The following is a 22148-nucleotide window of genomic DNA, read 5'->3' on the forward strand; positions in this document are numbered from 1 at the left end:
ACCCTTACTCAAGCCAGTCCTCGGGGGAAAATAAAATAAAATAAAGAGGAGCTACACACCCCCTCCCTTTCCAATCGCCAACCGATCTGCGCTGGACTCAAAGCTAACCCCGGAGACACTTTGACTTACTTATATCGTCTCTTGCTGCTGCAACACCATTCTTGATCTGTCTTTCTGCAGCTGCACGGATCTGTGGCGTCTTTGTGGCAAAGTTCATTACAGCTCTTCATTCGTCTTTCTGCGTCGCATCTGCATGTGTTAACGCTCAACCGCCTACCAAATTTTAAATTTTAAATTTTAAATTTTTTTTTGGCTCAGAAGCAGTCATCGAACCTCCCGATTGCAACTCTATGGACCGCAGTGCGCCCGAGTACTCGCAGACAGGTTTGCCTTCGCCCTATCCAAGTCACTCCGGCGATACGCGTTCTGAGGCGTCATCTGTAGATCACGCGTCTGCTGCGCAATACGTGACCCAGCAAGAGGTACGGCCGAGCAATTACTCGACTACCGCGACGCCCACGTCTGAGTACAGCGTGTATCCACCATCGGCGCGGTCAGGCTCGTTCCCAGAGCATATCCAGCGTCCTTACCACCAGTCTCCCAACCACAGCGGTAGCGGAGGAGGTATGGCGCAAACACCAACAAGTCCGTCCGTGCCTTTGCAAGATGATGGCATCAGCTATCATCACAAACCCCACCAGGCCAGGTCTGACAACGATGTACCTATAGATCCGTCCATCGCGGCGCCCAGTCCCACCTATGCGACACATAGCCAATACTCTCCCTATGCACCACCGTCCCAGGACATGCAGCATGCTTACCCCCATAGCGGTGGCCTTTACGCCCAGCCTCGTCCGGACTGGACGGGATACGGCGGTCAGCCGACTCCGATCACACCAGGACACCACGTCTTCCCGCAAACCCCCAATTCCGCACCTCCCCAACAGCGGCCTACCCAGGTAGGTGATAGTCCCTGTTGTGCTCCGACTATCCTCGCCTACGAGCAGTGGGCAAGCAGCAAGCAGCAATGCCAGGGAAATTATGGGAGGCGCTGACGTAGCCTCTGCAGGTTTACTCGTTCGTCCCGATTCCCGGGGCGCAGCAGCACAAACGACCTCGAAGACGCTACGAAGAAATTGAGCGCATGTACAAGTGTGGATGGAATGGCTGCGAAAAAGCATATGGTACACTGAACCACCTGAACGCACATGTTACTATGCAATCTCATGGACAAAAACGCACCCCAGAAGGTATGGTTCCCGCAGCAAACGAGGCGAGTGCAGGCACGGATTCTTTTTTGGCTGTCGAGAGGATTCGATTGTCAGACTAGAACCGGCTAGCAGAGGCGCCAATGGACTAACAAGCATGCACTAGAGTTCAAAGAAATTCGCAAAGAATGGAAGGCGCGCAAAAAGGAGGAGGAAGCCCAGCGCAAAGCTGAAGAGGACAGACAACGCCAGGCTGTTGCTGCTGCCGCCGCGTCAGGTGCGCCCAATGGCGCTGTGGACCCTAACAGCTCGCAGCCTGGCGCCGACGCCTCCCAGTCTGCATCTTCGTATGCAGGCAGCCGGCAGCTTCCCCCTCTGGGGTACCAGCCAAATCAGTACCCGGCCCCGCCCTCGTCAGGTGTAACCGCGTCGACCATTCCGACCGAGTATAACAGCGGCTACATGCACCAGACCTACCCGCCTGCATCTCCGTACGGCCCGCCGCCAAATCAGCAGATGTACAGTCAACGCTAAGAGCTTTTCGTGGAGCGGCAGTCCGTTCACATCGGCTGGCATCTCCTCGAAGAAGTGCCAGAGTCAGAGGATGTTCAAAGAATGGGTTGCCGGAGACGACATTGTCGTCAAGCGCTTGCGTATCTGGAGATCTTGGAGTCTTGGCTCCTTATTGCTCCGGCTTTCTGAGAACCTTTTTTCGGCTCGGGCGGGATTTTCATTTGTATTTGCCTTCTTTCTTTAGACAGGAACACGCCGCGATGCGATTGGTCCGATTCCATCCCGAATTGGTACTAATCGACAAAGACGCCGTGGCCTAGATAGAGAATGGGGGCTGTTATGGTTAGAAGGCATGTTTTTTGAACATGCATGAGCGAGTGATCGTGGGGAAATCGGTCAGGGTGGGTGGCTCTGCTCTTGTGTTTTGATCTTTCCTGGTACTCGGAAGGCTGAAGGACTCCGAAGGACCTGAAAAGAATTCTGGTATATGTCCCTCTCTCTCAACCAATTCGCGGGGCCTTTTCTTTTCTCTTGTTCGCCGGTTTCTTGGGTGGCCGCATAATGCATTTCATGTGGGAGGCTGTGGTGTTTAGGTTGCGGATGAAGTTGCATTTCACTTGTTATTTGCATGACCATGGAGGTGTTGGGACGGGCCTTCCGGCAGAGGGCATGGCCTGTCTTTTTATCAAAGCACTGCCGTAGGTTAAGGGACTGCCCGAACTCTCTGGTCGATCTGGATAGTTTATATCTGTGTAAGATACCGATTCTCACTGCGTGTAAGGGAAGAGCACGGTGGGCCTGGAGATGAAATCTGAAAGTGAGATCAGGGGCGGAGACAGCGAGAAGTAAAGGTAGAACACCGAAGTACATGGGCATTACGCGCAAACGTTGCAGTGACGATGAGAAGCACGAGGTGTGTCTCGCCTTGTTTGAGGCGGGAGCTAAGACGACAGGGCATTCCTTCTGTGCCACGTTTCCCGACGGGTGATGTGGTTACACAGATGGCGAAGTGGCCGGGGACGACACATCCAATAGGCGAGGACTGCTATATGGAGCATCTGGTGCATCTCGGCAGGACATCTGACGGCCAAGCCAGCCTCGCCACCTGCAGCCCGATCGGACAGCTGGCAGGCGTAGACTCAAAGCGGAAAGGGAGGTAAGCCTCTACGAGAAGGCCGTCTCGTTAGGGCCCAGACAAGTCCCACGGGAGAGAGACATGCACAACGTGGCCGGCCAGGACTAGTTTGACCGGTGAGCGGGATGAGGCTGGAGTGGTGCTACCCCGTACGATATAGCGTGCAGCGCAGGCCGTCCGGTGCTGTTAGTGCTGTAACGATTAGCACATGCACATGTTGCCGCCATGCTGGTCGGCTAATATTAAGATACCACGCAACCACCACTACGACTGCGCTTGGCCACCCGCGCCAAATCTCACTTGTACCGTGCAGGCCTAATACGGCCTCCGCCCCTGTAATTGGGGCATGCATGGCACACTTGCCGTAATAGCTTGTGCGCTTTCGAGCAGATCGTCGTCACAGTTCTGGCCGCCTTGTCGCGCTGCTGCTGTGGGGAAGTGGTGACAGTGCAGCGTTTGAAGTTCGCACGTACGAGCGCTCGTACCTTCCGCCTCAAGTGGCGAAAGGACTCTAGCGTATTGCTGCTGCCAATCCTGGCGGGCTTTGTGCATCCTGTTCTGCAAAGCACAATCGCTCAGTGCAATTTGATGCAATCATACTCCGTATGCACATGTCATCTCCGACTACATTCACAACGGAGGTTTGACGGGTCGATCGGCTACACAGTACCTGTCCTCTCTTCGGTCACCATGACGGTCGCTCGTCCTCTGCATGTCACGGGCGAGCATGCTGTCGTGAGCACGGGACCGCCAGGCAAGAAAAGTCAAGCCCACTCTAGTTTGACGCTGGTCGAAAGAGATGCTGAAGGCAGGATGAGGATACGAGCCGGAAACGACCGGGATCAGGAGGACGACCTACCGCTACCCAGCCCGCCCCGAGGGGACCTGTTTCTCGTGCTCGGCCTCCCTGGTCAGTTCCAGTTGGGGTGTGACACCCTGGCGATGACGGTTCCGGACTCCCAGACGCCGTCCAGTCCGATCGGCCTCCGAGATCTGCCTCCAGGGGCACACTTCGTCTGGGTGTCATCACCCGGTGCCATCTCTCGCCAAGGCTGCTGGTTTTTCTCAAAGCCGGATGTTAGTGTTGTCCATGTCAAGCAGTGGGACCGTTACAACGAAGTCATGGACGAGTGCGCCCTCCAAAATGACGCCCGCTTCCTTGCCACGGAAGTGGCGACTCTCTGCCCAAAACTGCTGTCCTACAATGCCGACGTGTCTGGCCAGGGCCAGTCTTTGTCCGGCATCTGGCCGCGCCTCACCTCCTGCATTACCGAGCAGCTCCTCAGCCGAGTGGCCGGCAGGCCAGCCACCGACCATCCGGTCGAGTGGCTCTTCAATACCACAGACACTGCTATAGGAGAGCAAGACGTACTGGGGCTGAGCAAGCCCGCAGATGCAGGGCTCACCGAGCTCGTCTTTCTCTTGTCCTGCCACCAGATCGACCCTCATCGACTTATGGCCACCAAAAGCCGAGACCCCTCCCAGATGAACAGAGCCGCGGGTGATGGATCTTTGGTGCAGCATCCCGAACCTGTGCTGTTTGATGCCACGCTGAGCATCACCGAGCTGCTGGGAAACTCCAACTCGTCGGCTGGCTACACCGAGCGTGATATTGTCGGCGAGCTCCAGTTCGCGTTTCTGACTGGCACGCTGATCAGCAATCTGTCCTGCCTAGAGCAGTGGTGGCACGTGGTTCTCAAAGTATTCCTGCGTGCCCGCAGCCTTGTCACCTGCTGGCCGTGGCTGTGTCGTTCCCTAATTCAGACTCTCCACTCGCAATTCATCTACCTGGACCGTCATGTCGTCGGAGGCTTCTCACCCGGCTCGGGCGCCACCCCGTATGTTGGCAACGAAGACGGCAGGGCCAGCATATTCGATGTCATGCCACACGGCGCTGCCCGCCTCCAAGCTTCGCTAGCTACATACAGAGGCCAATTCAACGGCGTGATCCGGCACCTTGGAAAAGCAGTCGCTGGCGAGCAAGTTGCCGCTGACGAAGCCTTCGCCCAACTCGAGGCCTGGCTGTGGCAGCATGGCTGGGATCTGCGCTCTGACCATGCGTCGCCAACCATGTGCGAGGGCAATGCCGATCCCGATGATAGCAGTGACGACGAGAACAGCGGCGACAGGTATAGGAGCGGGACTGGCGATCGAAAGCTAGCACACCCACAATCAGCTCAGACAGTCCAGAGTATGCTGTATGAGTCGGACGACGAAGAGAACCAACCCGTTCTCGTCGAATTTGACAATAACGGACGAGAGATCGGTCTAGTCTCGTGGGACTAAATCTGGATGCCTCCATATTGGAAGGCAAACACGAATAGCCTCATCAGTTTGTTTACGGATGTGGGTCCTACTGAGTACAATGTTGCTCACACAAGAACAGTTGAGCCATTGCAAATATGCAACTTGGACTAGGCGAGTCAACGCCAAGAAATACATTGCTGGTATTTATTTCTTATATTTGATGTGTGAATCTTCGCTACTTCCATGCCTGATCGCCCCTCTTACTTTGCCTTTCATACGAAAGGATCTTCGAAGCTGTGATTGAAAGCTGTAATTTGTCGTTGGGACAGACAGGAATGGCAGCAGCAACGAGGGGACGAAATGTAAAAAGGATGTCAAGTTTCTTTACCCACGAGTGCAAGATGGGGCTTCTTCTAAACTCCAGATGACCAATAAAACCAGTACATACATCCATGCAACCTCGTGCCTCCCATGGAGCCGCGCTGACCATCTGCTGCGAAGCTGGTCCAGCCGAGGAAACTGCGCATCCACACACCCAGGGTAAGCCATCTTCCCTCCCTGTTTTCCATTTGCTTTCCTCTAACGGTACGACTTCTGGAAGCGCGCTCTGGCACCCGGACCACCGAACTTCTTCGGCTCGCAGCGACGGTTGTCGGCGACAAGGAGCGTCCGGTCGTCTATTCTTTTGTTAGAAGTTGAACAACGATTTACCACGACAAAGCCTAGGTTCTAGATTCCAACTTACACTGGACGAGGGCCTGCTTCAGCAGCGACTTGGAGTGCTCATCAACGTACTAAAGCATCACAGGTTAGTCGTACTACTCTGGTTGGAAATGATAACGGGGCGGCAAAGTATGCAATCAATTGCAGAAGCAAATTGCTTGCACATTCTCCTCTGGGACTGGGACTCTGGGACTGGGACTAACACGCTGGAAGTACGCAATGAGACTCTTGCTGATAGCTTGCCGAATGGCGTAAATTTGCTGGGTAAAATGTTAGTTTGCTAAGTCGCGCAAAGCGGTTTCGAAACCCTGCTTCGACAATCCGACAGAAGAGAACATACCGAAGTGTGACCACCTGTGACGACGAAAACGAGTTTGAGGTTAAAACACCGACAATTGATCAGAGACTATGGATGTTGGGAGCTTACCTCCAGAGACTCGGACGCGGATCTGTGAAAGGGTTAGACAAGGCGGATTCAAAAACCAGGTGCCAGCGCTAAAACTTACGTCGAGGTTGGCGAACTTGTCAAGACCGACCACCAGGATCTAAGCGACCGTATTAGTACACATCGATGTTATCTGAAAGAGCCTCTAAGCACGCCCGGGGCCTGCGACGTACGGGCTCGTAAAGCTTCATGCGAAGCGTCTCCGGCTGGACCACTGTTGAATACATTAGTTCTCGTGTCGTGAGCAGCCGGGATATGGCCAGAAATCGTCAGATCATGACCGCAGGGCTGAGGGTGAAATCGTACGCTGAAGAGGACGGCCGTTGACCTTAATCTGCAGAGAAAGACATCAGTAAAATGAAATTCCTACGTGTAGCGTGTCGTTTTGCTCGACTCACCAGACCCTGACCAGGCTCGCAACGAGCCACAGCCGTGGCGGTTTTCTATTTATCGCATTAGCCGGAGAATGTCCAGAAAGTTTCGCTTGCAGAATGACGAGGCGCATACCTTCTTGCCGAAGCAAATGGTCCGCTGCTTTGTTGCCATGATTGCTGTTTGTCGAAGGGTGTTGCTGGTGGTAAGACGTTCGTTCTTTGGCAAGAGTTTTCCAGGTTTGGGAAGAAAAAAGAGCTAGCAAGACATCTTTTCTGACTTAGGGTTGTGGGATATTTTCCACACTATCGAGAAGCGGGCCAATAGATAGGTCACGTGACTTTAGCGGCAAGACCACGTGATTCAAGTGATTGTGGGCCTGTCACCGTCATATCTATTCAGGCGATCTCCGCGAAATAGTATCGCTTTAATTCTAAATCTGGCAAAATGTCAAGGAAGGGTGTCGGGCTGGCGGCGTTCGACAGGTCGCGTATCACGTCGGCGCAATATGCTTCGCATGGATCAAACTTGCGGCTGACGAATGCGCAAGCGCTGCAAACGCAGCTGGACGTGTTTCGATCTCTGCTACAACAGTTTGCACAAACACATGCCAAGGACATCCGGTCGAACCCAACATTCAGAGCGCAGTTTGCGCGCATGTGCTCTGCCATCGGCGTCGACCCTCTCACCAGCAGCAACAGCTCATCCAGCGGATCCATATGGGCACAGCTGCTAGGACGCTCGGTCAACGACTTTTATTTTGAGCTGGCAGTACGTGTGGTGGAAGTATGCGCAGCAACAAGAGCCGAGAACGGTGGCCTGATTGAAGTTCGCAAGGTCAGGGACCGTATCGCGAGAGGCCGCATGGACGGTGCGCCCGAGGTGACGCAGTGAGCCAGGGCCCTTCTTCTAGTCTTCCACCGAAGAGTTGAGAGGCCCTTTACATCATTCTGACCAGACGGGTGCTTCGCAGGGATGACATCCTCCAGGCAGTGAACACCCTCCAACCATTGGGGTCTTCTTATTCGGTAATCAAGGTCGGCAGCAAACCATATATTCGGTCCGTTCCTCGCGAGCTGAACACGGACCAGAGCGCTGTTCTAGAAGCAGTGCAAATCCTGGGATACGTCAGCCCTTCCATGCTTATGGTGAACCTTCGATGGGCAAGGGCTCGCGCACAAACGGCGATTGATGATCTGGTGGGCGACGGCATGCTGTGGGTTGACAAGCTGTCGGCCGAGTGGGAATATTGGAGCCCGGGGTTTATGCTAGAAGGTCATGACGCCGTTCTGGACGGCTGACTTTGCAACATGTGCAGACCTACGACGCAAGCTTCTCCCAGCCCCACACAGTGAGACGGGCATTCGGAACTAGTCAGGCAGTTGGTCTTAGTACTCCATATGTTATGACCGACAGTGATCTGCCAACAAGATGGCAACTGGCTAGATAAGATATAAGTGAAGTGGCCAGACCACGAATGTAACATCAAATAACAAGGGGACACATGGATCATTCGTATATATATACACATATATATACGGAAACGTTTCCGTAACGCATATTGAAAAAGAATACATACCCTACCACCCTATCTTAGCAAGCATATATGGAACACAACATCAAACAAAACAAAACAAACATTCTTTTCCTCCCCCCTTCCACCCCTCGCCCATTTGTGATGATCCAAATAGTCAGGTTTGTGGCCAAGCCACTAGACATTCAGAGTCAAAGGATATTTTTTTTGACAAGGCAAACCGGGCCTCAACCCCTGTGATATAACTCGCCCAATTCTTGTAGAAAAGAGGCGTCAACGACCCAAAAAAGCAGCAGCCTACATATACTAGCGACAGCGTCGACCAACGGCCGAGACGGAGACAGAGCCGCGGCAGCATGGCAGCCGGCCTAGTAGGAGGGGTTCGGACCACCCATAGGTGGCGGCGGCGGGTAGTCCTCGGAGCGACCAGCCAAAGTGCCGCCGCGGCCTTCGCCACGGCCGTCGCCAAAGTGCTTCTTGCGAAGGGCAGCAAGACGCCGCTTTTTGGTGATGGTGTTAATGTAGGTGCCGATGATGAAGGAGACCAGGTTGAAAAAGGGCACCCAGGCGTATTCGGGAAGGAACTTCTGGGCAAAGGCCAGGCAGATCGGGCTGGTGATCCAGGACACGCGCATGACCTTCCAGAAGCCGACGCGGACGGTGGCGCGGACCTGGTGGTATGTGCGAGCACCGGCGATCCAAGCCATGGCAGTCAGATAGACGGTGTTCTGGATGGGAGCGACCTGTGTTTGGCCGCATCAGACAGGCGTCCGGAGGGGGACGAGAAGCAACGGTGGGGGCGGGGAAGACCCCAAATGGGGCATGGAGAGGGTCAGGCGGGCACTTACAATGAAGTTGCTCACAAGGATCTGCAAGATCTTGGCGCGCAGACTGGTTCGGCGGTGGAAGACCTTCTGGAGGAACCAGATGAGGAAGTGGCCGAGCGGAGCGCTGACCAGGGCGCCATAAGCGGCCATCTTGGGCACGCGGGAGGTGAAGTAGTTGCCGTGCTTGTTGCGGTCTCTGGCAAGCCAAGAGGCCAGCAGCTCCTGGGCTCCGGCAAGGGTGCCAGCAGTGAGCATTTTCGTTCGCAGCGGGTTCTCCTCGAGCTGCTTGATGTAGGCCTGGATAGGGGGCGGCGACACGGTCAGTTCTAGTTCCTGGCGATGGTCTCTTCACGGGAGACGACCAAACCATACCGCGAGATAGCCCTTGGTGCCGGCATTCTGCACGCCACCGGTCAGAGCGGTGCCGACAGCCTCGGTGAGAGGGTGCTTTCCGCTGGTGCCGGGCAGGGGAGGGCCGCCGGTGAGGCTGCTGGTGATGGGATGCTCTGGCAGCTGGGGCAGCGGCTGCGGCTGCAGTGCCTGCAGTGCCGTCGGCTGCAACGCCGACGACGACTGCAACGGCGGCAAGTGCGGCGCGTGCAGCGTTGGAGGCCGGACGACAAGAGGCCCCGCAGAGCCTTGGCCCTGGACCTGCTGGAATGTGTCACGCTCGATCTTGAACGACATGGCGGCAGTATGTTTCAAAGCGGCATCAATCAGCTGGACATGTGGGAAGAAGGGGAACGAGGGATGGAGAGGAATGCAGGCGAGACCGGACAGTCAGCGCGCTAGAATGAGAAAGACTGGGATGTTAGTGACGGCTTCTGCAGGTGCCCAGATGGAGATGGAGATGGAGATGGAGATGGAGATGGAGATGGAGATGGAGATGAGATGGAGATGGGTATGGGTATGGGGACAGCGAGAGAGAGGACAGGAGAGAGTGGGCTGGGGCGTGGCCGAGGTGTTTGGCGGTGAGCAGTTGGAGCCTCCTTGTCGGTTGAGTCTGGACGAGAAGCAGAGGCAGCTTCACGGCGAGAGGCAGCGCTGGGAAGACAGGACTGGAATGGGATTGGGATGGCACAACTCACTGTGTACGGGGGGCTGGACACCAGGTGGAGTTGGAGGATATTAGAGAGCGGGCTTGCGCACTTTTTGTTGTGTTGTGAGCACCAGAGCTGGGCGGCCGGGAGACAAGAAAGAAGGAGGCCAGTCGCTGGAGAGCGAGCGGCTGGCTTGGCTAGTGGGCTGGCTTGGCTGGGTGTGCACGTCCCAGCGAGCCTTAGCGTGCTCGAGCGCTGTGTACCTGTACCGCTATCTTGCGCGGGCCCGCCACTCCATTTACCAGGGTCGCCCAAATTGCGTTTGCAGGTGGGGCGGGGCCATACGCAAGTACGCCTGAGAATGGTCCGGCCAGGCATTGTGATTGGCCAGGTGTCGCCGTGTTGTCTTGTTTCGCTCCGTGTTGCCATCCTCAGCTGCGCACCAGCAACGCGCGCTGTGCTGCATGTGTTTTGCACGCCGGGCGGCGTCTTGTCTGGGTGCGACCACTAGCTGCTTTGGATACGAGCTCGGAGCCTCGGCACCGTAGTGTGCGTCGACTGCACGTGATTTCTAGATGCGAGATATGTACTATATGTACATACACATAAGTACTGCATAGTACATACAGTACGGAGTTCTCCGTACATTATACGGAGTATGCAAGATACGATACATGCATACATACTCCGTACTCCGTACATACGTACTATGTACTACTCACTCGTCGCCCCGCTACATCCGCAGCTGCTGCATCTCAGCCAGGGACCAGTACTTGCGCATGTTGTCGGCCCCCAGCGTGCGCACTTCGTCGTCGAGATGCTGCCACAACACGTCGCCCCACGTGTCCATCTGCGCCTTGAGCACCGCCAGATCCAGCTCCTCCGTCCCGCGCTGGCCGCACTGCCGGAGATACTTTTCGAGCCCGTCCATGCCGACGTGGATGTCGCGGTGTTGCTGTAACAGCTGGGCCGCCTTGGCCAGACCCTTGACTTTCCCCACCCCCACCGCCTGAAACTCCGGCATGCGTTTGGCTAGCGTTGGAAAAACGTGTGTCTCCTCGATCGAGTGGTGCATCTCCAGCATGTGCACCAGCTGCAGGCCTTCCTCGATAAACTGCCGCACCGACATGCTGGCCGGCCGCTTGTTGTTGAGGCACGCATTGTACATCAGCGTCCAGATCTGCCGGAAATGGTTGTGCTGGTCAAGCACCGTCAGCAAGCCGTTTTCAGCCGGCCGTCCATTGCATCCCATCCGCCGCCTCTTTTACGTACAAAGTAGTCCATATGCTCAGCAAGCCGGTTGTACTTTCGAAAGTTTTCCCGCGAGAGCGCTGGCAGCTTCTTCTCGCTAGTCCCGACCTCTGCCTGCCCTACAGGCCCTTCAGGTCCTGTCGGAAGCCCAGTCACGCTGCTGCCTGCATTTTTCTCTTTGACCGGCACCTGTGTCGGATCTGCTGCCTGGCTGCGGCCAGCCGATGCTGCCAATGGTGTCGACGACATTCTCGCTACCAGCTTACGAGACGAAAGTGCACGAATTAGTTGATAGAACCTAAGTCTCGACATCAAAACAACGTCCCAGCAAAATTCCAACAACGTATCGGCTTCCTATCTACGTTCGTCCGACATTCGAGCGAACTTCCGTTTGTGGACTTTGTCAACTTTACGGAGAGGTAAGATCTATAATGTCTGCATTGGTGTGGCGCGTGCATGTGGCTGGTGTCCGCTGCGAGCTACGGCGGTTGGTCCTTCCTCTTGACTAGGACATAAGGTATCTTGCTTGTACTTCGTACCCAACATACCTTAGCTGCTTTCACCCGCAATACAGAACCTACCACACTCGCTTTTTATCATCCTCTGTAGGCCACATGGTAAGACGCAATCAACCGCCCATGCTCTTAAACCAGCCAGAGTTTCCTACTGACCTCTCCAGACCTCCGCCCGCACGCCGCTCCTTGTCGGGGCGCGGCATTCGGGAGAGTCAGACCGGTCCGACGATCTCGCCGAAGCAGAAGATGCCGCCCTGCATACATCGACCCGAAGGACCGAGGGACAATGGCCGCCACGCGGAGCGGCATCGACGTCTGGCCGACTACGCGAGCTCCTCCTGTTCGCCTGGGCCCTACTGGCCACCGCCGCCGCCATCATCCTCGTCGTCTGGACCCGCCATCAACAACAGACGACGCCACGGTCTGCTCAACCTGCCCTCCTGGCAGGCAAGCGAAACCTGATCTTCATGGTGTCCGACGGCATGGGCCCGGCATCGCTGTCCTTGACGCGTTCCTTTCGCCAGCTGACCGAGGGTGTGCCCATCAATGACACCTTGGCCTTGGACCGCCACTTCTGGGGCACCAGTCGTACCCGCTCGAGCAATAGTCTGGTCACTGATTCGGCCGCCGGAGCCACCGCCTTTTCATGCGGCAAGAAGTCCTACAACGGCGCCATCAGCATCCTGCCTGATCTCACCCCCTGTGGCACCGTCCTGGAGGCCGCCAAGCGCGCCGGCTACCACACCGGCCTTGTCGTCACCACCGACATCACCGACGCCACGCCAGCCTGCTTTGCCAGCCATGTCAACGTCCGCACCCAGATGGACGAGATCGCTCTGCAGGAGATTGGTGAGGGTCCGTTGGGCCACGTCGTCGATCTCATGCTCGGCGGCGGCCGTTGCCACTTCCTGCCCAACACCTCGCAGGGCAGCTGCCGCCAGGACAACATAGATGTGACCTCTATTGCCGAGCTGAACGGCTGGCACTACGTCGACGACCGTGCAGGGTTCGACTCGCTCGAGACCGGCAACAGCGTGAGCCTCCCGGTCCTCGGCCTGTTCGCATCGGCCGACATTCCTTTCGAGATCGACCGCCGCAACATGGCAGACACCTATCCCAGCCTCAGCGAGATGGCCGCCACTGCTCTTCGTGCCCTGGAAAAGGCTACCGAGGACAGTGAGAAGGGCTTTTTTCTCATGATCGAGGGCAGCCGCATCGACCATGCTGGCCATATTAACGACCCGGCTGCGCAGGTCCGAGAGGTCATGGAATTTGACAAGACCTTCCGTCTTGTTCTGGACTTTCTCGAACAGAGCGACACCGAAGGCATTGTCGTGTCTACAAGTGATCATGAGACGGGTGGGCTTTCGACAGCACTGCGTGAGTACTCTAGCTAACACTCCTTCTTTCAGCAGCCAACTGGCTGCGCCTATGGCCCATTCCTGACTCCGATCTGCAGAGGAACCTGGGCATCTCCCCATTTACAACTGGTACCCGACAGCTCTGGATAAAGCCAAGGTCTCTTCGGAGCACCTCTCCCTCCTCCTGCGTGAACATGTTCTCTCTATCGCTGCAGATGGATCTGTAGAGGACGTCCAGTCTCTGAAAAACTGGATCAACATGGAACTGCTCATCCCACACCTCGGGATCACCGATGCGTTGGACGAGGAGTTGGAGCTGTTGGCCTCGAACCCCGAAACCTCTATAATCATTTTTGCCGAGCTTGTGAGCCTAAGAGCACACATTGGCTGGAGCACTCACGGTCACTCGGCTGTGGATGTCAACATATACAGCTCTGGTGGTCCGGTCGTTGAGGGACTGAGGGGCAACGTCGAGAACACAGACGTCGGAAAGTTCCTCCGAGAATATCTGGACGTCGACGTCGAGAAAATTACCCAGGAGCTGAACAGCAAACTGGGCGTCGACCAGTCCTCAGCGAGCAAGACTTCCACTGCAGAGGACCTCGACTTCCCATGGTCTTTCTGTGGGCTACCACCAAATGCATGCTAGAAGCGCGGGAATGCTGAGAGATTCGATGATGCATATCTATAGTTGCCTTTTAATCACCCTGCCCATTTTGAGGGTTCTGATCTAAGATTCTGCTTCCGTTGTAAAATGGCAAGGCGTATTTGTAGGCTAACTCTCAGAGACGGCTGCTCGTGCGGGAAAGGAACCCAGCGGGACTTTTAAGATGTCATATAGAGCCTGATTCCTGGGGCTTGAACTCATTTGCAACTGAACTGTCTCTTGCCAGTGGATCCGACCCTTACTCAGCCTCGGCCCCCTAGTCTGAGAAGTCGCTTTCGTGTTCTTCTTCCGGATGCTCGATCTCGATTCTCCCACCTATGCTTGTCTGTGCGTGCTTAGTAAGGAAGCTTATTTGCTCCGTGGAAAGTTTGGCGTCCAGTGACTGGTTCATGATGACTAGACCGAACTCGCCACTTGGCAACTCCATCAGTTTGAGGCTGTCAATGTAACCAAGAATGCCATCGAACGAAAACACGGTGTTTGCACTGAAGCTGATGTTTTTCAAGCAGCGCAATTTAAGAAGTGTGTCGAAGATAGCATCGTCAAACAAATCGCCGTCAAAGCCGAATTCCTCAAGATGTCCGAGGGCTACCGCCAAGGTGTTGACGTCGTCAGGCGTAAGTCTAGCCTGTAGTATATCTAATACCTTCAAGCAGCGCATGTTGCAAATGGACTCGACGAGCTGTGCGTGCTGTGGTGAAGGGTATTCGGGAAGAGGGTCAATGCTTCGCAACATAAAATTCTCAAGCGTCGGCTGAGTCCCAAGACACGAGTAAAACTCATCATCTTCATCAATCAAGTTGAGATCGAGCGTCGACAAATGAAACTGTGTCGATTTGAACACAAGATTCAGTAACGTGGTGGCATTAGGGACATGCCAAAGTTTGAGACTCTTGAGCAGTGCACAAGAACTGAGCCACGATACGGCATCAGCAAATGAAGTCTCTGATCTCCAGTCTAGGGTACTCGATCTCTCGCCTTCCAGTTCGAGGCTCTCTAGAGAGACGCATGGAAGCAGTGCGCCCAAATGCCGGAAAGCCGCAGCTTGGAGCCCTGAAAGATGGAGCTTCTTGAGAGATGTCGCATGAAGCGAGAGTGCAGAAAACGCTTCTTTTCCCAGACGGTTTTTGCTGCTTACGCCAAAAAGCTCCAAGGAATCTGGTTTGAGCGTCTTGAAAAATGAGGCGAGGTCTTTATCCACCGTTGCTCCATCGCAATAGAAACAGTTAAGCTCCCTGAAGTTCGTACAATTTTCACGAATGGATGCCGCCACCTGTTCCCCGAGCACAGAGCCATCCTGAATGCGCAAGGCTGTTAAGGTGGTTAGCCTCGACGTCCACGTCGGTAGAATGTCCATTGGAATATAATGTCCTTCCAGATGTGTTAGCCCGACAGCTTTTTTGCTACGGGCCGCTGCCTCCTCGACAAAAGATGTGATGGTATCTCCAACCCTGTTGCTGATACTCTGTAGGTCAAGCTGGGGATGGACTTGTCCTGGTCTTGTGTTTGATGATGTCGTCTTCGTCAATATCTCGAAGGAGCGCATGCCGTCCCTGAAAAAGGCATCCCGTAGATTAGGATAGGGGGCGATATCTCTCAGAACTTCTTCAAAGTCTCCAAGTTTTAAGTTTCGTATCCAGAGGCAATACGGAAATGCTGTCTTTCCAACGCCTGAGAGTATGATACCCCGCCATAAGGTAGCTAGCTTCCTCTTCCCGCTAGCTGAGGCATCGGTACTGGTAGACGCCAAGTCGTAGATGCTATCATGTAATATGTTAACAGGTTGCACCAGCATGTCCCCACACAGAGCACAGAGTGTGCTGCCTGGATTTAGCTGATAGGCAGACCGCAGAGCTAGCACTTTTTACTCACCTATACAAGTTTGGAAGGGATATGCTCGCCATTGTCTGACTTGTAAGGGCGAAGCTATAGAGGGAGTTGAAGTCTTGTCGTGTTGTAAGCTCCTCGCAAATAAGCCACCAGATGTCGACAGGCAACATTGGTGTTCCCATGACTACGGTGTACTGTCGTACTGTTGGGATGCAACCATGTAAGTTGTAGGCACTTGATTTAGAGCGGCTGGAGAGTGGCGCCGTTGTGCTGTGCCGCGAACTTTGATTATAGTGTTGCTGGCAGTCAACGAGGTATAACTATCCTTGTCCGGCGTGCTAAGATATACGACGTAATAATGAGATAAAAGCAAGCTCGGGTATGTCACGTGCAGGACATATCGGTCCTCTTTCGGGGTCACCTTTCAATCCGAATACGATGCTCCGTAGGCTGAATCAACTCAAATAATTTTATCATCAAAACAGGATGGGAGGCAGGTAATGCCTAATTGCTTAAATTACTATCCCTCTCGCCTCCCGAGGGGCATGCGACGTATAGCGTGTGGTGGTTCACATAGACATGCTCACTTTGCCTCTCGTGAAAGGTAGTCTCTACTTACTTAGCCACTACGGAGCATTGAAGGAAAAAAGTGCGTATAAGTAAACACTTAGCTCGAGTAGCAGGTTGCTGTGTACCGTGCTCAGCTTCCTAGTGCATTCCTTTCTTAGGTTCCTAATTTCAGGGTTGTAGTCTTAACGTAGCATTTCCGACACGGGAGAGTAGCTACAGGTTCCTGTAAAAAACGTTCGAGCCTCATTAGACAAGGCAATCGGCCTTTGTAGTAAGCCGCCGAAAGGTATGCAAAGACAATCAAGTCGGCGAAAGGCAGACGATATATCTTTCTTAATCACCAGGCTTTTACAGACGCGAGCCGACGCTGTTAGTAACGTGGTGGTGGGAGCCTGGCTAAGTCTACACAACTGGAGAGCTACTAACCCTTGTAAGATTTTTACAGTGGGTGGCTCTTCCCGATTTTGCGTTGCCAATCACGACATTCCAACAAGCCATTATTCTGGGGCACCCAACTGCTGGTCGCCATCTCACCTCCGGTTGTTAGCTCTATGTGTTGCTGGACTTCGTTGCAAGACAATCCGCTATGGCTATCGTGTCCTTTACCCTGAGCGATGAAAGTGTGGTGGCCTTCCAAAATGTGCTGGCTTGCATTTTGAGGTTCAGCGAGGATGTCTCATTCGATGCCAAGAAGGGAAAGGCAAGTCTGAAAGTTAGGAGTTTGTGCTACGAAGGCACATGGTAACCTAACTGGAAGCAAATAGCTTGTTCTAAGCGCGTTGAACTCAACCAAGTCTGCATTTGTCTCCTTCGCATTCTCCTCTGCGCATTTCACGCGCTACAGATACGAGGGAAACACCAAGTTTCCTGACAGATTTTATTGTGTTCTGTATATTCGGGTATGCCATCATGATTACGTCCCTTGTTGTCGTCACAACCTGCTAATGGCATTGCACAAGGCTCTATTGTCAATATTCCGTAGCAGAGCTGGCGGAGACGCGAACAAGGGGGCCAATGCAGAGTCTAGCATTGAGAGATGTGATGTTTCCGTCGACGATGGGCCCGGGAAGAAAAGCCGGTTTGTCGCCAAAATTTCATGGAAAAATGGCAAGTCTCGTGTTTTCTTGCTTAGAGAACGGAGATGATCTAACGTGGCAATGCGAACTCCGCAGGCATCACTGCAACTCACGCTATCCCTTTCGAAGGAAAAGCACCCACACATGCGAAGTTCGACAAATCCAAGGCTATAAACCATTGGTCTATATCTGCCCACACGCTCCGTCGGCTGATGGAACACTTCGGACCCAAAGTTGAGCTCTTGGATATCAACACAGAAGGTGCCAAGGTCGTTAATCTCACAGGCTTCACGGAAAAGCAATACGCAAAAACAGATGGTAGGCAAGGATTTCTTCTGTCAACTGCACCTTTCTTCGCCTAAATCACTGCTAACGGTAAGGTTTGTTGAACATGAACCTGCACACTTCCATCGCCGTCAAGATGGACGAGTTCGACGACATCGATGTCGAAGATAAACACCACATAATAATCAATGTGAAGGATTTTCGGGCAGTTCTACAGCACGCATGTACGACTTCGAGTAGCCTTCTGGCGTATTATTCGGAGCCATGGTGTCCGCTGAAGTTCTCATACGATGAGAATAACATGTTCTGCGAGTTTATTCTGGTGACATCGGGCAACAAGGCAAACCCAGAGCACAATAAACAGAGGAGCAGGACAAAAGCTGGTAACAGAGCTCGGATTGCCCTTGATTCTGGCTATGCTGCTGGCAATTTTGATGGTGCCGGTATCCAAGCGACCAAGCCAGACCAGACACCCTCGAATCCTGCAGCTGCTATGTCTTCGTCAAACAGGCCTCTGACAGAGCCTACTAGCGGTGGCCACCCCGACTTTGAAATGCGGCCTCGCCCAGTCCCGCCCTCTACTTTCAGACAGGAATCCCTTTACGAGGGAGACGGCCAATGGGAGCCGGTAAATCCAGAAGAAGATAATTCCGGCTTTGTCCAAATTGAATGGGACGAGAGCATGCAACCGGTACGGGCCTATCCCAATTGTGGTAACGCAACAGAGATAATAGAGCCGGGCTAACTTAGTCAAGGAGTTGAGCTTTGTTCCAATTAATAACAACTTAGATGGAAACGCCGGCATGCAGCTACAGCCCACGGACGCCGAAACCGCAGGACTTGAGCCAACCCAACGCCTTACGCAGGTATGGACATCGGCCAAATACTTTTATATGATTTTACTCCGAACAAGTTCCTGACTGCGGCTACAGGTTCGAAAATATGGTCTATTCCAATAAAGTCAGGAATGTCCATACCCTACAGAGATAGCCGGCTGACAGCAGCTGGTGCTAGTTGTGCCGTCATTTTCCAGCCTGGCTAGATTCTCCTATGACTATCCAGCTTGTGGCGCATCCAGCACCAATGACTGAAATATAGGTTTCTGGCGGCAAGAACTTGGATGACACGACAGTGTTTCGCTGCCCCTTTGCGGCTTCACCTTGCTTGACGGGACCACAGTTGCCATGTTCTCCCCAACCCCATGCTAGAACATCACCAGTCTCGAGAAGAGCGAGAGCATGCTCGCTCCCTACCGCAATCTTTATTGCTTTCTGTGGACTCGGCGAGGCGTTTAGCGAGTAGTCTTCTCTGCCCCAGCTCAAAACTTCCCCATCGCCCATCAAAATAATAATATTACTCCATCCAGCCTCAACATCTTTCCAATTCGGGATTGCTGACGGTGCTTTGGATTTGATGTCCCATTTGTCCGCACCAAGAACTTGTATCTGGCCAGTGTTTTTGTCGCCCACAAGGCAAGTGAAATTTGTGCCACATACTGCCCTCTTCACCGGGAAAGCAATTCCTTCGAACCTTCGGGGCGAGTATACGAGAACACTTGGGCTACCCAGCTGGCCCTTCCGGCCATTACCCCATCCATATACATCGCCATTGCTTAATACTACCACAACATGGTCCATGCAAGCTGCGACGTCCGTGATTATAGCGCCGGCCGGCGGAAAATCTTGTAATTCTGTACCGTGGGGATCGCGAACGACAAGAGGTCCTTGGCCGAGTTCGCCCCTCTCACCAAGTCCACAGGTATAGACTTTAGTTCTGCCATGCTCATCACGCACGATGAAAACAGATGCACTCCAAGTTGCGGAGATCTTCTGTACTGTTTCGCCGCTCCCGATAGCATTTCCGGACCTGGCAATCTTCAATTTGGTAAAACATGGTTGCGATGGTTTGTCTTCAGCCAAAATAGACCCACAGGCACCGCAGCTTGAATCTCCTGCCCAGTATGTTGATCCATCACCACAAAGAAGCAGTGTATGATTACCACCAGCTGCCACAGACGTGATGGTACTTGGCGCGTCACCTCCCCAGAGGATAGGTTTTGGCACAGAAACATCCTCAAAGTGGCCGATACCTAGCTGGCCAGAGCCATTCGAGCCAAGAGCGAATACAGCTGCCATATCCAGTATTTTTTGTAGCGCTTATTAGGCAATATACAATGTTTCGTTAATTTTATGTTATATAAATATTATTAACAACAAAAGTAGTCCTCACGGAACAAAGTAACACCGATGCGCGACCCCATTATCTTTCATCGGCTAAAATACAAAAGCATGGAAAAATTATCCTGACGTTCAAAATGAACATTCTTCTTCCTCTCTTTAGACATGCCGGTCATTATTTGGTAGCCATAACTTTGTAAGCTATGGCTACAACGAAATATGCGGTGCCACCGGGCATGCAAAACTTCACCATTGGACTCATTGGCATGGGTGATATGGGAAGGATGTATGCCCTTCGGCTCGGTGCTGCAGGTTGGAGGTAATGCTGATATTTGCTTTTCTCAAGACAGTAACTACTTTATACCACAGGTTAGTTGAAACCCCTATACTCTTTTTCTACCCTGCAATTTGTCCCCTTTTCATTGCTATGATGACTTGAGCGCATTTGGCTCGAGTATTGTCTCTGGCTGGACTGGGCGGCTATTCTGGTAACCCAGTCGTGGCCGTTGACTTTCCTTGATGATAACTCTCAGCTACCTTACAAATTTTTGTCTGATGCAATTCCACTTTCACTGCTATGCTTACTTCTCATACCATTAAGTTTGCGAATGCTAACGTGGCTCGAAATCTAGAACGCGAAAAGTTTCGTTGCCTGCTCTGGTACTTGGTAGAAGGGACTGGTCGGTAGTAGCTTGCTGACAGGGACGGAAATGTAGGATTGTGGCATGTGACAGGGAAGAAAAGTACGAGGGTTTACAAGAAGAGTTTTCTGATAAAGTACGGACTTTCTACCTCGCCTTGTTTCGAGCCCCAAGATGCGTGTTTTTACGTGACGTGATGCTGAGAATGAATACTCAGAGCAATATAACTATTCTACGCGACGGCCATCTGGTGTCTCGAACGAGCGACTACATCATCTACAGTGTTGAAGCTGCGGCTATTGGTCGTGTTGTAAAGGAATATGGTCCTTGTATGCCCTACTCCTTCTCCTGCTCTTTTTGCGGCTCTTCGTGCTTTTGCCATGCTTGTTGTGTAACCGATTGTCTCCTTCATTCGCTGATCTGATTGTCGTGCTTCTTGGATTGGCGCAACAGCCACGAAACAGAATGCCATTGTCGGTGGACAAACGTCCTGCAAGGATCCCGAGATGAAAGCCTTTGAGGAATATTTGCCGGATGATGTCGATATTGTCTCGTGCCATTCCCTTCACGGGCCAAATGTTGACACGCGTGGCCAACCTCTTGTAAGTACTACTACGTTGCGACGGTCCTTACTGGGGAGAAAATCCTGATACCAACTGTAGACGTGTGTGTGTAGGTCATGATCAAGCACCGAGCATCGGACGAATCCTTTGCCAAAGTCGAGACTGTTCTCAGTTGTCTGGGCAGTAAACACGTATACTTGACGGCAGCATTGCACGATCGGATTACCGCAGACACGCAGGCTGTGACGCACGTTGCCTTCTTATCTATGGGCAAGGCCTGGCATGCCATGCAGCAGTTCCCTTGGGAAGGTGCACGGTATGTAGGTGGGATCGAAAATGTCAAAATCAATTTGATGCTTCGGATATATGCGCAAAAGTGGCACGTGTACGCAGGATTGGCCATCATGAACCCGGAAGCACGGAAGCAGATTGCACAGTATGCTGCAAGCACCACCGAGCTCTACAAGCTTATGCTTGAAGGAAGGTCGGATGACCTGCGAAGACGAGTCTACGAAGCGAAAGATAGAGTGTTTGGCACTTTTGAGAACCCCAAATGGGCAGAGAAGCCACTACTGAACGACGGGCTACTTGATCGCTTTGGCCTTGGCGAACGCCCAGAGAGTGTACTCCCCAATAACCACTTGAGCTTATTGGCAATGGTAGACTGCTGGAGCAAACTCGGGATCGTGCCCTACGATCATATGCTTTGCTCGACACCACTGTTCCGTTTACGTCTGGGCGTGACGGAAAACTTGTTCCGGGACTCTGAGAAGCTGGATGCAGCACTACGTGTTGCCATTGAGGACAATACTTTCCGGTCGGACGACCTGGAATTTACATTTGCGGCAAGGGGTTGGGCTGAGTGTGTGAATCTGGGACATTTCGACACTTGGAAGGAGAGATTTGATGTCACCCAGCAGTTTTTCCAGCCGCGATTTGCCTCGGCTATACAAGTCGGAAACGAGATGATGCGAGCACTGCTCGAGAGCAAGACCGGTTGACATAGGGCGACTGTAGCGCTCCAATTATACTATGTAACCGACTGTCGTCTCGTATGTTTTATAGGACGCCATAAAGTATACCTGAAGTATACCACTGGCTCTAATAGGTATCGGGAAAGAAACAAGACGCACCCATGCTTTGGTTCCTGGATCAATCGCATCACGTG

General features: G+C 53.2%; 10 protein-coding genes across 10 annotated transcripts; 6 read left to right on the forward strand and 4 right to left on the reverse strand.

The window, feature by feature from the left end:
* Nucleotides 1-350: 350 nt before the first annotated feature.
* On the forward strand, nucleotides 351-1742 carry CMQ_2086 (c2h2 transcription factor; the record flags this gene model as incomplete). Its single annotated transcript, XM_014316044.1, has 5 exons — nucleotides 351-384; nucleotides 445-624; nucleotides 730-959; nucleotides 1070-1250; nucleotides 1375-1742. The coding sequence occupies 5 exons, from the start codon at nucleotides 351-353 to the stop codon at nucleotides 1740-1742; spliced, it is 993 nt and encodes a 330-aa protein (XP_014171519.1).
* A 1804-nt stretch (nucleotides 1743-3546) lies between these two features.
* On the forward strand, nucleotides 3547-5142 carry CMQ_2107 (aar2 domain containing protein; the record flags this gene model as incomplete). Its single annotated transcript, XM_014316065.1, has 1 exon — nucleotides 3547-5142. One exon carries the CDS (start codon nucleotides 3547-3549, stop codon nucleotides 5140-5142), a length of 1596 nt encoding a protein of 531 aa, XP_014171540.1.
* Nucleotides 5143-5682: 540 nt separating this feature from the next.
* On the reverse strand, nucleotides 5683-6817 carry CMQ_2259 (40S ribosomal protein s16; the record flags this gene model as incomplete). Its single annotated transcript, XM_014316217.1, has 10 exons — nucleotides 5683-5780; nucleotides 5849-5897; nucleotides 6030-6086; nucleotides 6167-6180; nucleotides 6254-6275; nucleotides 6333-6371; nucleotides 6445-6485; nucleotides 6578-6605; nucleotides 6670-6714; nucleotides 6779-6817. 10 exons carry the CDS (start codon nucleotides 6815-6817, stop codon nucleotides 5683-5685), a joined length of 432 nt encoding a protein of 143 aa, XP_014171692.1.
* Nucleotides 6818-7090: 273 nt separating this feature from the next.
* Nucleotides 7091-7944, forward strand: CMQ_2345 (ell complex subunit; the record flags this gene model as incomplete). The annotated part of the gene is made up of 2 exons (XM_014316303.1): nucleotides 7091-7533; nucleotides 7617-7944. The coding sequence occupies 2 exons, from the start codon at nucleotides 7091-7093 to the stop codon at nucleotides 7942-7944; spliced, it is 771 nt and encodes a 256-aa protein (XP_014171778.1).
* Nucleotides 7945-8545: 601 nt separating this feature from the next.
* Nucleotides 8546-9691, reverse strand: CMQ_2076 (integral membrane protein 25d9-6; the record flags this gene model as incomplete). Its single annotated transcript, XM_014316034.1, has 3 exons — nucleotides 8546-8920; nucleotides 9026-9301; nucleotides 9377-9691. The coding sequence occupies 3 exons, from the start codon at nucleotides 9689-9691 to the stop codon at nucleotides 8546-8548; spliced, it is 966 nt and encodes a 321-aa protein (XP_014171509.1).
* A 1086-nt stretch (nucleotides 9692-10777) lies between these two features.
* Nucleotides 10778-11544, reverse strand: CMQ_2493 (uncharacterized protein; the record flags this gene model as incomplete). Its single annotated transcript, XM_014316451.1, has 2 exons — nucleotides 10778-11242; nucleotides 11317-11544. The coding sequence occupies 2 exons, from the start codon at nucleotides 11542-11544 to the stop codon at nucleotides 10778-10780; spliced, it is 693 nt and encodes a 230-aa protein (XP_014171926.1).
* A 365-nt stretch (nucleotides 11545-11909) lies between these two features.
* CMQ_2312 (alkaline phosphatase) lies at nucleotides 11910-13820 on the forward strand (the record flags this gene model as incomplete). Its single annotated transcript, XM_014316270.1, has 3 exons — nucleotides 11910-11912; nucleotides 11975-13190; nucleotides 13270-13820. The coding sequence occupies 3 exons, from the start codon at nucleotides 11910-11912 to the stop codon at nucleotides 13818-13820; spliced, it is 1770 nt and encodes a 589-aa protein (XP_014171745.1).
* Nucleotides 13821-14094: 274 nt separating this feature from the next.
* CMQ_2417 (uncharacterized protein) lies at nucleotides 14095-15742 on the reverse strand (the record flags this gene model as incomplete). Its single annotated transcript, XM_014316375.1, has 2 exons — nucleotides 14095-15598; nucleotides 15711-15742. 2 exons carry the CDS (start codon nucleotides 15740-15742, stop codon nucleotides 14095-14097), a joined length of 1536 nt encoding a protein of 511 aa, XP_014171850.1.
* A 1963-nt stretch (nucleotides 15743-17705) lies between these two features.
* On the forward strand, nucleotides 17706-18344 carry CMQ_2430 (DNA repair protein; the record flags this gene model as incomplete). The annotated part of the gene is made up of 1 exon (XM_014316388.1): nucleotides 17706-18344. One exon carries the CDS (start codon nucleotides 17706-17708, stop codon nucleotides 18342-18344), a length of 639 nt encoding a protein of 212 aa, XP_014171863.1.
* Nucleotides 18345-20923: 2579 nt separating this feature from the next.
* CMQ_2392 (prephenate dehydrogenase) lies at nucleotides 20924-21981 on the forward strand (the record flags this gene model as incomplete). The annotated part of the gene is made up of 2 exons (XM_014316350.1): nucleotides 20924-21019; nucleotides 21094-21981. 2 exons carry the CDS (start codon nucleotides 20924-20926, stop codon nucleotides 21979-21981), a joined length of 984 nt encoding a protein of 327 aa, XP_014171825.1.
* Nucleotides 21982-22148: the final 167 nt, after the last annotated feature.

This window comes from Grosmannia clavigera (assembly GCF_000143105.1).
Source record: "Grosmannia clavigera kw1407 unplaced genomic scaffold GCSC_156, whole genome shotgun sequence".
NCBI lineage: Eukaryota > Fungi > Ascomycota > Sordariomycetes > Ophiostomatales > Ophiostomataceae > Leptographium > Leptographium clavigerum.